This window comes from Plecotus auritus, assembly GCF_963455305.1.
Source record: "Plecotus auritus genome assembly, chromosome: 12".
NCBI lineage: Eukaryota > Metazoa > Chordata > Mammalia > Chiroptera > Vespertilionidae > Plecotus > Plecotus auritus.
The window spans coordinates 17789765-17805810 of NC_137778.1; the positions used below are offsets into that span (position 1 = coordinate 17789765).

The 16046-nt window shown below is 40.7% G+C and overlaps 1 protein-coding gene across 1 annotated transcript in view; it reads right to left on the reverse strand.

The window, feature by feature from the left end:
* The window catches only part of HMCN1 (hemicentin 1), a gene marked incomplete at its 5' end in the record, with an annotated part of 394143 nt that overhangs the window by 276198 nt on the left and 101899 nt on the right, over positions 1-16046 (reverse strand). Inside the window, 2 exons of the mRNA XM_080648250.1 lie at positions 4105-4227; positions 5400-5558. Of these exons, the coding sequence (XP_080504376.1) occupies positions 4105-4227; positions 5400-5558 (282 nt within the window). The remainder of the gene's footprint in view (positions 1-4104; positions 4228-5399; positions 5559-16046) is intronic.

Sequence of the window (16046 nt, forward strand, 5' to 3'; positions counted from 1 at the left end):
ATGGCTGGAATCTTTTGACTAGCATGTATCACTCAATAAAACTGATGGCAGTTCATATTCATTGGTATGTTCTAAACACAACAACCATATGAAGTAAGTACTATCATCCTCCCCATTTTACAGATGAGGAAACCGAGGCAGAAAAACAAGTAGCTTGTCTAAGGTCATTTGGCTGGAATGTGAGCCATGGCCCCAGAGTCTGGGGGCTTCACTTCTACACATGCTGCTTGGGTTGGATATTTTCACTTTGTTTCTCCAGATTGGTTCTCTATCCTTCTCCATCGGGCTCTCCGGGAAGCAAACCTGTATGGAATCCCTCACCAGGGCTCCCGGGTCTTTCACCTTCAGGTGGATTGGGGGAATGGAAGTCACCAGGAAATGAAAAGAGATGACAACTTCATCAATAATGGAGCTTTGTGTTACTTTCTTTCCCCAAGAATATAACATCTGTGAGTAACTCTGAGATTCCAAACTTGGACTTTTCTTACACCAAAGGAAGCGTTCATTAGATCCACTGACAATCACCCAGTTTACAAAGAAATGGAGGAGTAAGACTGTTTCATTCCGTTTTCATCTTCAAAGGTGAACTGATTAAGTACATCCTTGAGATGAGTCTTAACTTGTGTTTCCAAAATGTAATACTGTACAATGATTTATAGACTACTCATGCTTGGCCAACTAATTTCTTTACTTTGGTTTCCCTTTTATGTTAAATAGAGATGAAAGATACTTAGATCTTCTACTTAATCATTATTTAAAAGAGAAAAAAAAACAGACGGGAAAAACTTTAAGTTAGCCCAAGAGAGTTGATTAAAAAAAAAATATACCTCACTAGGTTGGGAAATTGATGAACTAGGTTAAGAGGGGAAAACATAATTCTCTACAGTATTATGAAAAATTGTTCTTGAGTAAAATGAAAGGGCTCAGTGTGTGTGTGGCTTCCCTTAAGTTCAGTATCTACTAAATATGCAGATATCTCTATAGCAACTAGTTTCCCTAGAGTTTATAACATTTATATAATAGGAATATTTGGAACAATGAGAAAAGAAAAATGGCTAAATTATACACTACAAGTTTTGCAGATCCCATTTTAACACTGTCACTCAGCTTTTCCTTAGCAAAATCTTTCACCATGGTGGCTTTCTGTAAGGAGCACACTAGTTTATACAGTCCCAGCAACCCCTCTGCAATACCCTTCCTCACTCACAAGAAAGAAGAAACCATCTCCCCAGCCTCTTCCCAGACTCTCCCATTCACATTTATTTCCCAGCACCAACTAGCCATCGGGTTTCTAACAAACACAGTGGCCATTTTCCCCATTTGAAAGCAAAATAACTTTACAACGATTGTAATAATACTAGTTAACATTTATTAGGCACTTCCCCTGCACTAGTCCTTGTGTGAAACATTTTACATGCATTATCTTATTTAATCTTAGAACTTTCTAAAATGGATAATTTGCCCTAACCAGTTTGGTTCAGTGGATAGAGTGTTGGCCTGCGGACTCAAGGGTCCCAAGTTCGATTCTGGTCAAGGGCATGTACCTTGGTTGCGGGCACATCCCCAGTAGAGAATGTGCAGGAGGCAGCTGATGGATGTTTCTCTCTCATCAATATTTCTAACTCTCTATCCCTCTCCCTTCCTCTCTGTAAAAAAATGAATAAAATATATTAAAAAAAATAAAACAAAATGAATAATTCTATTATTCCCATTTTACAAACAAGGAAAATGGGGCTTAGAGAGACCATATCACAAAGAAATATAGAATGTTTTATCAGTTAGGATGCATTTATCTTTGGGTTACTGAATGTTCAACTCTAACTGGCTTAAGCAAAAAGATCATTTCCTTAATTTTGGAGACAGCAGTAGGATGGGTTCAAATGCTAACTTAATCCAAAGGTTTTGGATGTTCTTAGGTCTCTATTCCCCCTTGTATTTGTTTCATGCCTCACTTGGATGGAGATGCCTGCATCAGATCTGGGATTCACATCCATGTGGGACAATATCTGGAAGATGAGAACTTGTGCAAGGCACCCTTAGCTAAATTCCCCTTGAGTCCCAGTGGGCTAAAGTAGATGAGATCATCTCTCCTGAACCAATTGGCAAGGGGGTTGGAATGGCTATGATTGATAGATAAATTAACAGCCCATCCCGATTGGCATCTAACTCCACTTTATAAAAATGGGCAATATTAGCAATGCTTCTCTCTAGTCCTATTCTGCCTAAGCAAAATTTAAAGACCAGAATGCCAGTTAATGATGTGGAAGAGAAACTATGAACAAACTAATGGGTTAAATTTCTCTTATATATCTATATCTATAAAGTCTTTTGCAATATATACCACATTTTTATAAACTATTATTCTTGGAAATTGTTAAAAATTATTAGGTCTATGAAAATCGTGCATGGGGCCACTTATTTAATAAATAAGGTATTTTATATGTTTAAGGCAACAACAATATTTTCTATTTTGTGCAAGTAAATCTCCCTAGGTATATGGATATAGGTATAGTTATAGTCACAGAATATACCATGTTATTTTCCAGCTACGGGACCCTAATAACGTCTATGGTTCTCTCTTAAGGTTACACCCAATTTATACTGGGAATCTCCCAACTGTGCTTGACTGCTCACAGATTCAAACAACTATTCTTCCAAACGCCCTGGGCGCCGGCCATGTCTCTTCCCACCACTTCTCTTCCCTAGTATCTCTGCTGGGAACCACCATGTCCACTGGGCGTGGCATCCTCTGCTGCCACCAACTCCCATGTGTCTGTGCTGAGCACCACTGCCACCTCCAACTAAGAGCCGCACAACACCCTGAGTGGGTGCTGTCCTCCCTGATGCGGGACAGACTGGCAGGCTCCCTCACTTAGGCCCTACTCCGTGCTCACAATAGGGACTGTACCGCAGGGGCTTGCAGAAGTTGAGATGAAAAACAACTGCAACCAGTGCCCTTTCCCTTGTTAGGGTCCGTCATACTCTGTGGGATGGGACAGGAAACTCAGTACCTGAGGGAGTCCGGTACTCGTCCCCAACTCTTTTCTTCCCAGGCTCCCAAATTCTCATGCAAATGTTCATACAAATCACTGCCAAGGCCTTCCCACAGGAGCTGTCAGGTTCGGCCCAGGCACTTCTGATCCCTACAGTAGGCACAGGAGGGACTCAAGCCATAACCCTCTCTGAGGCTGTTTCTTCCAAGAAAAAAAACAAATTTAGACTAAAATAACCTTCTAGGTTTGTATATTATCTATTGACTTAAAAATGTATTTTGCTAGATTGTTTATTCTAGGAATTGGCAATGTCCTATCATGATGTGATAAGAAGTCTTTAGCTATAAGAGGACGACCGAACCATTTTATGAGAGTACAGAGGAGTCTGTCATGAAGTTAACAGAATGAACGTAGATACAGTGACCATATCGATCAATTGTGAATTATGCCTACATAAAACCTCATCTCTACAGTGCCACGTTCCTAGAAACTTAAGGGGGAGCCAGATAAATACTCGTTTGTATCACAGTGAAGCAAAGGAAAAGCGACAAGAAGGGAAAAAATTAGGACAACTAGACATATCGCTAACACTTTTTTTTTTTTTAGAAAATACCAAGATTTTCATAGTATGTACGTTACAGATTTTATTACCAAAATCATTTTTAGAAAACTAGATAGTAGTTACAGTTTTTACTTTTAATCTTAGAGATCCAAGTTCTTTAAAATTTTACTCAATAACCAACTTTCTCACATTTTACTTCAGTAAACAGGAAAGCCTCATTTTACCAGTTATCCAAAAACTGTGCATCAGAAATATGAATTGACCTTTCGAAGCAAAAAGAACTACAAAAATGTTCAAATTCCACTAAATACATTTTAAATACATTTATGCTCAAATCTGAATAAGTTGTCAATATAGCATCATATAATCTAGAAATTAATACTAGATAAACCTCCGCATTGGCTTAATGCCTTTATTGACCTGTGGCCTAGGAAAATAAAACCTTTTCGTTCAAATAATTTTTGAAATCATATCTGTCACGAGTAGGTTGGCCTAGCTGATGTCGGTAAAGTACCTTGTAATAAAGTAGACCCACTTTAAGACACTTACCTCATTAACCTGCTTTTTGTCTAGGTGGAATACTTGACCAGAACTTGTGGAGGCAATTTCTTCATAGACTTTGTATCCAATATGGCTCCTATCATCGCAATCGCCAGTGAGCACAAATACCACCTTTGATTTTTTTTTTAAAAAGAAGATAATTTAAAGGGTTTTCAGAAATCAATATACATTTATTGAACACCTATTATGTGTTAACATACTACTAGACAAGTGGACTATATATAACATATATTTATATATTCCTCCCTATATCCGTGCACTTGGCAAAGTTCTTCTTACTAAACAGATTTTGTCATCTTTGTATCAAAACAGGCATGTGACTTGCTTTGGCCAGTACCATCAGGCAAAAGGGACATTCTATCAGTTTTGAGCCTACACTCAAGAAGCCTTGGGTGCCCTGACCGGTTTGGCTCAGTAGATAGAGCGTCGGCCTGTGGACTGAAGGGTCCCAGGTTCGATTCCGGTCAAGGGCATGTACCTTGGTTGCGGGCACATCCCCAGTGCGGGGTGTGCAGGAGGCAGCTGATCGATGTTTCTCTCTCATCGATGTTTCTAGCTTTCTATCCCTCTCCCTTCCTCTCTGTGAAAAATCAATAAAATATATTTCTTTAAAAAATTTTAAAAAAAGAAGCCTTGAGTATTTCCAATTGATTTCTAGTGTTTCTGCCTTGTCCACGAGAAGAGCATACCTGTATCAGCTTACTTACTGGTCTTAGATAAGAGAATGAGAAGCCGGTGAGGCAGAGTTAAGCCTTTATAAGCCAAACTCAAACTATCCCTAGACATACAAGTGGGCAAGTCTAGCCAAGCTCACCTGAGCTCTCTAACATGTGAGAAATAAATGCTTGTTGTTTTAAGCTATTGAGAGTTAGAACTGCTTGTTACACAGCAGTAGCTAACTGATACAATTAGTAACTCTAACTCTGACAGGATTCCACATAGGAGATGACAATTTAAATAAAGGCCTTTTTTGCTGGTCTATGTTTTTCTCAGTTATAAGGACACAATGGTAACAAGTACCTTAATTAATCCCCAAATAATTTCTTCTCTGTATAAAAACAACAAGACATTCATATACTTTGTACAAATGTCACATATCCACTTATACACGTAAATTAAATGATACATACATATTGGAGTACACAAACATGGATTAACAGTTGTAATTATTGACATTGGCACACACAGTACTGGTATGGTCAAAAAAGAGAGACGCGCTCTCACATGCTGTATTCCTTACAGCTGTATTCACACGGAACATTCAGGGGTTGCTTCCCACTCACCTGTGACTGTTTCTGTTGGATAAGCTGCAGAACCTCGTGAGTGAGCCGATAATCCTTGGACCGTGCATCAGTGAAAACATAGATGAAAGAACCAGGAAGAGAAATTTCCAAGGCAATTTTTATAGCTCCAATACTCATTTCCGGACAATCACCACCACCCTGTTGAGAAGCAGAGAAGAAGAAAAAAAGTGCAGTTATTTCAGAAGCAGAAAAGAAAGGGGTGTTTTAGTTATGACAGGTGGCCTTAGGAGCTCTAGAACTGAACAAGCTCTCTTCACTTTGATTTTCTGTCAGTTTGCTATGGGATTAGCCACTTGGTATATGAGAAAATGGAAAAGATATAACGTGATGTGAACATGAAAAAAAAACCCTGCACTTATGAATAAATTCTAAACTCACCCAAAATACACAAAATAATGGAACTATTATATATTTTTATTTTTATTGAATTTATTGAGGTGACATTGGTCAATAAAATTATATGTTTAAGTGTACAATTCTCTAATACATCATCTATACATTGCATTGTTTACCACCCAAAGTCAAATCTTCTTCCGTCACCATATATGTATTTAACTCCTTTTACCTCCCATCCGCCTTCCTTTTGTCTGTGTCTATGAGTTTTCCTTTGTCTTGTTTGTTCCTTTGCTGCTTTCAGCTTTATATCCCACACATTAGTAAAATAATATGGTTCATTACTTTTTCTGGCTGACTTACTTTGCTTAGCATGTCTACAGCCATACCACCCTGATCTCTTCTGTTATGTACTTTTAGCTACATGTTGATGCACTCTCCCATTCTCTGTCATGACTAACATATCACCTCTTTTCTTATATCTTCTCACTCTTATTTCCTGACCTTGCTTCTATTTTCCTGAGGAAAGGGAAGCAATCAGAAGAGAACCTGCATAAACTCCTGCTGTGATTGCTATGAATCTACCTGCAATAGCAGCCACTTGCCCTGCCTTCACCTGAAGGAACCATTTGGGCCTCCAGGTAAAGCTGACTCCTCACCTGTGTCTCATCAAGGACATGGCCCCTGTGGCTGTCTCCTCTCTCTAATCCAGCACCAAACCATTCATCTCTATTGCATCCTTTCTACCAGCAAACAAACATACCGATATATCTCCCATCCCCCAAGTTTTTGCTCACCTGTTACTATCACAGAAGCCTCCCATGACCACCTTATCTAAAATACACCCTCTGTGCCATTGTTTTCACTCTGCTTAATTTTTCCTACTAACACATGATCTCTGAGTTTTATTTACTTTTTCTTTTTTAAAAATATTTTTATTGGTTTCAGAGAGGAAGGGAAAGGAAGAAAGAGATAGAAACATCAATGATGAGAGAGAATCATTGATCAGCTACCTCCTGCACACCCCTTACTGGGGATGGAGCCCACAACTGGGGCATGTGCTGTGACCGGGAATTGAACCATGACCTCCTAGTTCATAGGCCAACACACAACCACTGAGCCACACCAGCTGGGCTGCTTTAAGTATTGAAACCAACCTTATTCTCCTGAACAGAAAGCACCTCTTTGAAACCCTGAATCTCATAAACATGATATTTAATATTGGTTACCACCTGAAGGAAAGAGTGTGGTGAGCAGACATAGCTGTAACTCCACAGAGAAATTCACAAGTGTAATTACAAACGAAAGGCATTCCTTATATTCCTGGAACTCTTTTATATCTTATTCTAAAAAAATAACTCTTTGACTTTTATGGAAGAACTCCCATAAAGTCTCAAAGCAGCCAGAATATGGGGGAATGTCAACTCACAAGGAAACATTTTGACCCACACACATCAGAAACCCACACTGGCTGTACTTACACCTCCCTTACGAGTGGTTTGTGTTGCTTATTCATTTTTTTTTTTTCTGGCTGTGGAAATCAGTGAATTCTTTACAGTAAAAATAGGTATTCTGCCCCGAATTTCACATTTGCAGTCACAGATTATATTATAATCTTGTGGATTATAAATTATTCTCGGAACTAAAACTCTTCTTCTCTTACTTGGGGGTCAACAGGGGTGGGGCACAGACCCTCACCCTCCCAACCTTGCAGGGGCCTGAACCCTCACCCCGTCTGAGGGAGGTCTCCTGCCCCCATGGCTGCTTTGCTTCCCACGCCCAGCTCAGATCGGGACACAGGTAACAGACAGAGACTTGGCCGACAGCAGCTGCCCTATATCTAAATCCAACCTAGCACCAGGAATGCTCAGGGCCTACTCAAGAATGCAAATAATCCTTTCCACTAATATTTACAGGGTAAACTAAGATTGTTGGTAGAGTATTAAATTTGACAGTAAAATAATAATCAAGTTTTCAGATTAATTTAAATAGGCTAATTGAAATAAGTGAATATTCAAGAAAATTTAATTGTACTGGACAAAAAGCTGTTCCTAAAGTGTTAACTAAAATTTCTATTGGTAGTTCATCTCATGGTAAAATTCCTGAACATGCAATGAACCTAAAGCAGTCATATTTTTGTGCAAAAAATTAAAATTTAAAGTTATCAAGACTGCATTATAAAATTTACAAAAGCCTACATTAATCAAAAAAGGGGGGATAGTAGGGTAATATCATGTAAGGAAAAATATCCTATAAGTAAATTACATCTAGAAAATTTTTACTTTACAAAATTAATTTTCATTTGTAATGCTAACAGCAAGACACCCATGGAAAACACACATGGTGTCTAAATAAGACAAAGGAAAATCGTTTGGGCAAAAATAAAAAGAATCCCAAATCAATTATATAGAAAAGATTCCTTTATTAACTTTTGGTCGAGAATATGCTTGTATATTTTCAGAAAACAACTCCAAGACCATGTGGATTCCTGCAACAGAGAGGAACTGACAGGTCTGCTCCAACCACGAAGACAAGAGGAGAAACAGTCCAGAGATGGAAGATGCTGACGACACCTTGTCACGCTAGCACTCAGCAGCTGTGCGATGCAGCAAGTTGCCTAGGACCAAACCAGAGAGGGTGGGACCTGCATTGCCACCATGTGCCCACCATCCAGATATCATTGCTGACATGTACACATAAGGAACTGTTTGACATTGAAACGGGGACTCAGAACTGTTGGACATTGAAATTGGGACTCAAACATTTTTTGTTATTATGTTTATTTCTAGTCTGCAGAGGCAAGATTTTTTAAAGGAAAGAAATGGGGAAAAAATAGATACAGAGGCAAAGAAGCATTGAACAGACTGTCAAACTACAGCGGGAAGGCAGGGGAGGTTGGGGGGATGCTGTAAGAGATCAACCGAAGGACTTGTACGCATGCATATAAGCATAACCAATGGATAAAAGACACTGCGGGGCGGGGGGGGGGGGCAGGTAAAGGCATGTACTGGAGGGTAGGGAAGGCCGGGGGGAGGTCAATGGGGAAAAAAAAAAGGAGACATATGTACTACTATTTGTAATACTTTAAACAATAAAAAAATAAAATAAAACTCTTCTCTTCCCAAAGCAGTACAGTATCTTTAAATAATTACCTTTCTGCTTATAGTAGTTAGTAGTTATCTAAGAATTAAAACTAAATGTTAACTAGTAATTCATATCTTAGTGAGACTATTTGTCTATCTCACTGTCGATATAGATTCCTGGTGGGAAAAAAGAGTGTTGTTTGTTTTTTTCCAACAGAAGTTAACATAACATTACATTCTTATAAAAGCTCCCTATGTGATACTTGAGTTTAATTTTGTCATCATTTAAAATCATAAAGAACCTGTGCTGTCTAACACAGTAGCCACTAACTAGCCTCATGTGGCAACTGAGCATTGAAACTGAGGAACTAAATATTTTATTTTAATTAATCAAAGTTTAAAAACATAAAAAGTACTAATTTTTATATTAATGGTGTTGAAATTATATTTTAGATATAATGGATTCAATAGATCATTAAAATTAATTTCAACGGCTTTTTTTAAATTACATATGCGGCTCACATTGTCTTTTTTGTTGGCCAGCACTACTTTCGGATGATACATTTGGTTTAGTGATGTCGACTCCCTTCCAGACTCTTATTTGTGAAGTTGTTGCTTTGATCTGAAAGTCTTCCATGAACTTGGTTTCCTGGCAAAAGTTATTAGAAACCAAGTTCATGTTGCTTCCATTTACTAAGGTCAGGCATCAAGCTGCAAACAACTCCAAAAATCCATAAATTATTCACTTTTGTTTAAATATATATACACAAAGTTTATCCAAATGTCCGTACTTGTTTATAAATTATAAATGTAGCTTGTCAGAGGCCTTGCAAAAGCAGAGGGCGAACGGCTCTCCGTCTTCCGGATGCCCACAGAACATTGGTCCTTCTTCCACTGCAGCATCTGCTGAGTTGTATTATAATTTATCTGCTTCCTCCCACCAGATCTTGGGTACCCTGAGGAAATTCAGTAAGTGTTCCATTTGCTGTTTGGTGAATGAACGGACGAATGAATAAACAGTGAGTAAATGAGTGAATGGGACTGTACAAAACAATCTAGGCTCAACTGCTGTATGCAGGCTGAATGTAACTCCACCTTAGCCCATCTCATTTCAAGTTATATAATTCCAGGTGTAAGAACAAGTTCCCAAGGTACATAGTACTCCCCCATCTCCCATTTAGGGTATCTTTAATCTATTCCCCTTCTCTCTTTTCCCTCCCATTTCCTCTCCCCTCTCCCCGCTCTCTCTCTCCCTGCACACCTACATGAAGAAGGAAGAGAGGGAGATGAAGTTTATAATGCATTGAACTGCATAATTTCCTAAGAGAATATAAGGGCCTGACTTTGTAAACTTTGTGATTTTATTTGAACTCTAAAATAAAACTAATTGGTATCAGTAGGCCCATGCTTGCTCAGTGTTTTGATATTCATCTTATCTTTACAAGTCTACTGATGGCTATAATTTACTAAGTTGCCAAAGACACTTCAGATAGGAAAAAAACAGAAGCACGTGACCTTTCCCAGTAAATGTTGTGCCCGGAATTAAAGAGAGAGAAAAAAGAAAAAGCTGTAACTGCAGAGTCACAGTAATAATTATCTTCAAAAAAAAACCATCCTGGAAAGCAAGATTAAATAAGAATGAAAAGACATCCTATCAATCTAGGTAGTAATAAAACACAGATCAGTATGCTGTCTTTTCTAAATACAAAACAGTGTAGAAGTGGCAAAGGAATAAACAGAACCTTTCAACCATGAGAGGACTTGGAGGAAAATGAGGTCCCTGTCCAAAACCTAATGGGAAAATGCTCATCAGACTGCTAGTAAATATCAGAGGACCAGGAAGGCTACCCTGTGAGCAGGGCTTTGCCTTATGCCTTAGTATTTCTCTCCTTGCTAACCCATCTCCATTCTTCTGACCTCATCATCCATTTTCACTGAACTAGTGTTTATACTAGTGGTTTTCCAGGTAGGCCTAACTCGAATCAATAAAAAAACGGACCCTCTTTTGGTAGGCTCATGCCTCAGTCCCAAGGAATTCTTACTGCCATTACAACACTTACCCTTATTCTAACGTGAGTACAACCCAATGATTTCAGCCCCGTTTCAAAGTCAAGACGGTATTGCTTTCACATGAAACACCCATTGCCTGCGCTGTCTTATTTGCACCGTTTGCCCTTTACCTATAAAATTTAGGAATGACACTCGGTGGCAAGCAACAAAAGTTTACAAGCCTCAGTCCTTGTTCTTAAAATACAGCTGCGCGAGCCTATGACCAAGAAGACATGTGGAAACCATTAAATCACATCGAATCTAATTTAAAGTTGGGTCCAAGCAAGGATATAATAAATCAGAACAACTGCAGAATTCTACAGTCAGTGACATGCGCTGGGCTTCATCACTTGCAGAAAATATGGCAGGGATGCACGGAGAGCTGGTCAGAGCCTGAACTGCAAATCTCCGTAATCAAAGTGAAAGGAGACCTTGCATCCCAGGCAGTCCACCATGCTGGCCTTTGCTCGTCTGGAGGAGGTGGAGTCCCAATCAAAGAGCTGCTGAGCTCGATTCCAGACATATCAAAGGTCAACAATCACAACACAGCCAGCCTTTCAGGTTACCGCCTGTCCGTGGTCAGGGCCTAACCCTTCAACAATTGATCTTTCCATCTGTTGGAACATTTTTTTTTTCCAATGTGTGGTCTTAAGAAGAAATTCAGCTCACTTCGATTCAAATAATCACGAAGATATTATGTTCTTGGCACTCAATTTCTTGATAAATAAATCAGCAAGTAATGTCCCTTCGCAATGCAAAAACATTTCAAAAGCTTCCTAATTCACATGAATTACAATGGGCCATGGTCCTTTGAAGAGGAAAATGGCATGGAGGCAGCCAAGTATAACAGAAACACACATCCAGTGTCTAATGTTCAGAAGACAGGTGTAAGCACGGGGTTAACTTGAGGCAAAAAGGACATCTTGGTGTTCAGTAATTCTCCCTTCAGTAATTCTCCCCTTCTCTACTTCTTAGAGAATTTTGTCCTTTCTCCTTCAAGGATTCTGTACCTTTTTATCATGACTTCATTTTTGCCCCATCAAATGAAGACATGGCCCTGGTCCCTGGTTGGGACGGATTCCTGGTCTCTCCTAAAGATGGCTCCCATGCCCTGGCAGGCAGTGGCTCAGTGGTGTTAGAGCATCGGCCTTCGCACCAGAAGGGCTTGGGTTCCATCCCCGATCAATGGTATATAAGGTTCCCCACCAGCACCTTCCCTCCTTCAGGGCGTGTGCAGGAGGCAACCAATTGATGTGTCTCTCTCATATCCCTGCTTCTCTTGCTCTCCTCTCTCCCCCTCACTCCCTCCCTTCCATTCTCTCTAAACAAGGATCAATGGAAAAAATATCCTCACTCCTTGGGTGAGGATTAAATTTAATTTTTAAAAAAGATGGCTCCCGTGTTTGTTCAGGGAGAATGAGCCAGGAGAGGAGAGGGGCAGGGTCTAAGGAGGCCCTTGTAGCCAATCACCATTGGCCTACTCAAGAACTAGGCATTCTTCCTGCGTGTTCTATCTCTGGACCAGTTTTCTTTCTCCTCACATTCCCTCTTCTGTGACCTTTGTGTTTACTCTGTGCCACTTACCCTGCCACTAAAATCTCTCTCTTCCTTTCTGCTCCAACATGCACACAGGGATTTTAAAGGCTTTGAAGCACATTTGCTATTGGGCAGTTGAAGGAGATTATAATGTTGATACTTTTTATTCAATAAAATATATTTATACTGCTTACGTTATTTTAGGTCTTGACAAAAAATTATCAATATAATGCATTTTTACCAATTAAATTAGCCGTGGGCAAACTACGGCCCGTGGGCCGGATCCGGCCCCTTCGGCTGTTCTATCCGGCCCGCAGAGCCGAAAGAGCGGAGGGTTCTCTTGCTCTCCCCTCCACTCCTTTACTTTGAATTTATATTAGTTCACACAAACACTCCATCCATGCTTTTGTTCCGGCCCTCCGGTCCAGTTTAAGTACCCATTGTGGCCCTCGAGTCAAAAAGTTTGCCCACCCCTGAATTAAATCATTATAATTTATGAATGTTGTTATAAGGAAGTTTGAGATAGATCGATTTTATTGGGGTTTTTTACCAGCTAGTAATCACAAAACAAAGTTGAACTAAGATCTAGATCATCTCAAAAGGGAGACTATACTATACTATACTATACTATACTATACTATACTATACTAGAGAGAGAAGATAAAAGAGGATTTTAAAAAGTCAACATGAATATAGAAGGATGGAGACCTGGTTTAAAGTTTACATGAGGAAACCTGAGGGAGTTAGCTGGTGACTGCACCAGTATTCAACAATGCCACATGCCTCCAAAGAAAGTCCACCTCAGCTCTGAACACTCCAACATCACTCTAGGGGGCCTCCAGGTATCATCCGACGAAGGCCAGTGCTATCCAATCTCTAACTGGTGTCAGTTCATGCCTGGGGTATCAATTGGTTTCTGGAAGGAATTCATACATCTGAATGGGTCATTGGACAATAATACTCAAAGTTAACACCAATACCAAGTCTCTACAATTCTTCTTGAGAATTTTTCAAAGCCTAAGAAATGGCTTCTTGAGAACCACTTCTGAGCAATTTGGATTGAGAAGAAACTTTCATTTCCTTTATATCCACTTGGTTGAAATGAGCTTTATAGTTTTCTCTAGGGGGTCCTGGCTTTAGGTTAAGGAACATTCTCCCAAGGAAAATATTTCTATCTCCATCCTTACCATCATCTAAAAACTGACAAAATTAGATGCAATACTTATTGCTGGGAACAGAGCAATCCCTCAGTTGGTTAAGTAGTAAGTATGGAGTAAATGCAGGCATCAGAGGTCAGTGGATTCCTCTTCTTCAATGTTATTTTGTCACATGTGACTGCAATATTTACTCTGCAATGACTCACGGATTTACCCGTAAGAACACTCACACACATGCACACTTTGAAAAGAAAATCAAGTAATTTCCCATCAGAATCCACACCCACCCCACTCCGTCTGTATATTCTGCTTTGAAAAGCAATCCTGCAGCCGTAATACCCTTCTATACTCTTTGTCCTTTGAAGTACACACAAAAGATCATTAAGAAATCATCCAGGTATTTGCTTCTGGACAGGACACCAGGATGGATGGCCAAAAAGAGCCAAGAATTCCCTCTCCGAGCCCTCCATTCCCTTATCTCAGTCCCCATCCTTCATTCCCTGAAGACACAGGATTCTTTGGCCCTCAGAGAATTCATCACTCCGAAGAAAACTCTAGCGGCAAACTAAAGTTTTAATTCTGACAATAAAAATCATTGAAACACCACCTACATATACAACTGTAGTATAAACACTACCTTTCAGTCTCATACAACGCACCTTGTTCTTGTCTCTCCACGGAGTTCGTAAGGTCACACTCAAAGTGTGAGGTCACACTTTGTCCTCCTCTTAGCTTACCACACTAAGTAGCGAGAACATGTGCTTGAGCAAAGGGAGCAATTTTTTGTTTAAAACTAACTTTGTCCTGTGCTGCTCAGTAATTTTAGGAGAGCCATTATTCTAAGTGATGGAGGTAAAAGTGCAAGTCAAAATCTTTAAGGAACAACTTTATTTCATTGAGGTGGAGACCAGCCATTGACATACATCTGTCTTTAGTGCTCTACTTCCATACTTTAAAGCAAAATACAAAGAGAGACTATCTAAATCAATTTTAATTGGAGAAGATTAATAAGGCTAGTTAAATCAATATTTAGAGCAAAAGTAGCACAGTGATTAAGAGACAGTGGCATTAAGTACCTTCAGTTTATTTTTGTGTGTCTTTGTCAATCCTCACCTGAGAATGTGGGATCAAGCCTGCAACCAAGTGGAATGACAAATTGATGTTTCTTTGTCTCTTTCTCTCTCAAATCCATAAAATAAGAAAAAGATGATTCCTTATGATTCCCAGAGAAGGGACTCGGCAAGAACAGGGGTCAGCAAACTTCTTTGGCACAGGGTCACGTGATAAATATCTTAGGCTGCGTGGGCCAAAGATTCTGTCACAACTATTCAATTCAGCCACTGCTGCATGAAAGCAGCCACTGGCAATGCATGAATGAACGGTGATACTTTGAACCCAATCCATCCCACTGCCCAATCTACTGCTCAATTCATTCAGGATTAAAGTGAGAAAAAGAAGTTGTACCTGAAGAGAAACATCCTATCTAATAAAAGAGTAATATGCAAATAGACTATACCTCCGCTACACCCACAAGCCATGCCCACCAGCCATTCAGGAGTAAATATGCAAATTAACCCAACCAAGATGGCTGCAGCCACGGAGTGAGCAGGAGCCTTGTGTTTCCCTGGCAATGGAGGAAGCCAAGCTTCCTGCACACCCTGGCCAGCCCAGGCCTCTGCTCAAGGCTACAAAGTTTCAATTATAGAAGATAAATAAATCCCAACAAAAATGGCTGCGGCCACGGAGCGAGCAGGAGACTTGGGTTTCCCTGGCGATGAAGGAAGCCAAGTTCCTGGCCTGCCCTGGCCTCCGCTGAAGGCTACAAAGTTTCAATTATAGAAGATAAATAAATCCCAGATACCAGGGCCTCTGCTTGGGTCGCTGGTGGGCGTGGCCGGCCTACAAACCACCACAGGCCCCTCGCCCAGGCCACCTCACGCCCCAAGGGAACCCCCACCCTGATCCGGGACACCCTTCAGGGCAAACCAGCTGGCCCCCACCCGTGCACCAGGCCTCTATCCTATCTAATAAAAGAGTAATATGCAAATTGACTGTCACTCCAACACACAAGATGGCTGCCCCCATGTGGACACAAGATGGCCGCCACAAGATGGCCAGCAGGAGAGGGCAGTTGGGGGCAATCAAGCCTGCAGGGGAGGGCAGTTAGGGGTGACCAGGCCGGCAGAGGAGGGAAGTTGGGGGTGACCGGGCCTGCAGGGAAGGGCAGTTGAGGGGGACACAGGCCTGCAGGGGAGGGCAGTTGGGGGGGACCAGGCCTGCAGGGGAGGGCAGTTAGGGGTGACCAGGCCTGTAGGGGAGGGCAGTTAGGGGCAATCAGGCTGACAGGGGAGCAGTTAGGCATCAATCAGGCTGGCAGGGGAGTTGTTAGGGGGTGATCAGGCTGGCAGGCAGAAGCAGTTAGGGGCAATCAGGAAGACAGACAGGTGAGCAGTTGGGAGCCAGCAGTC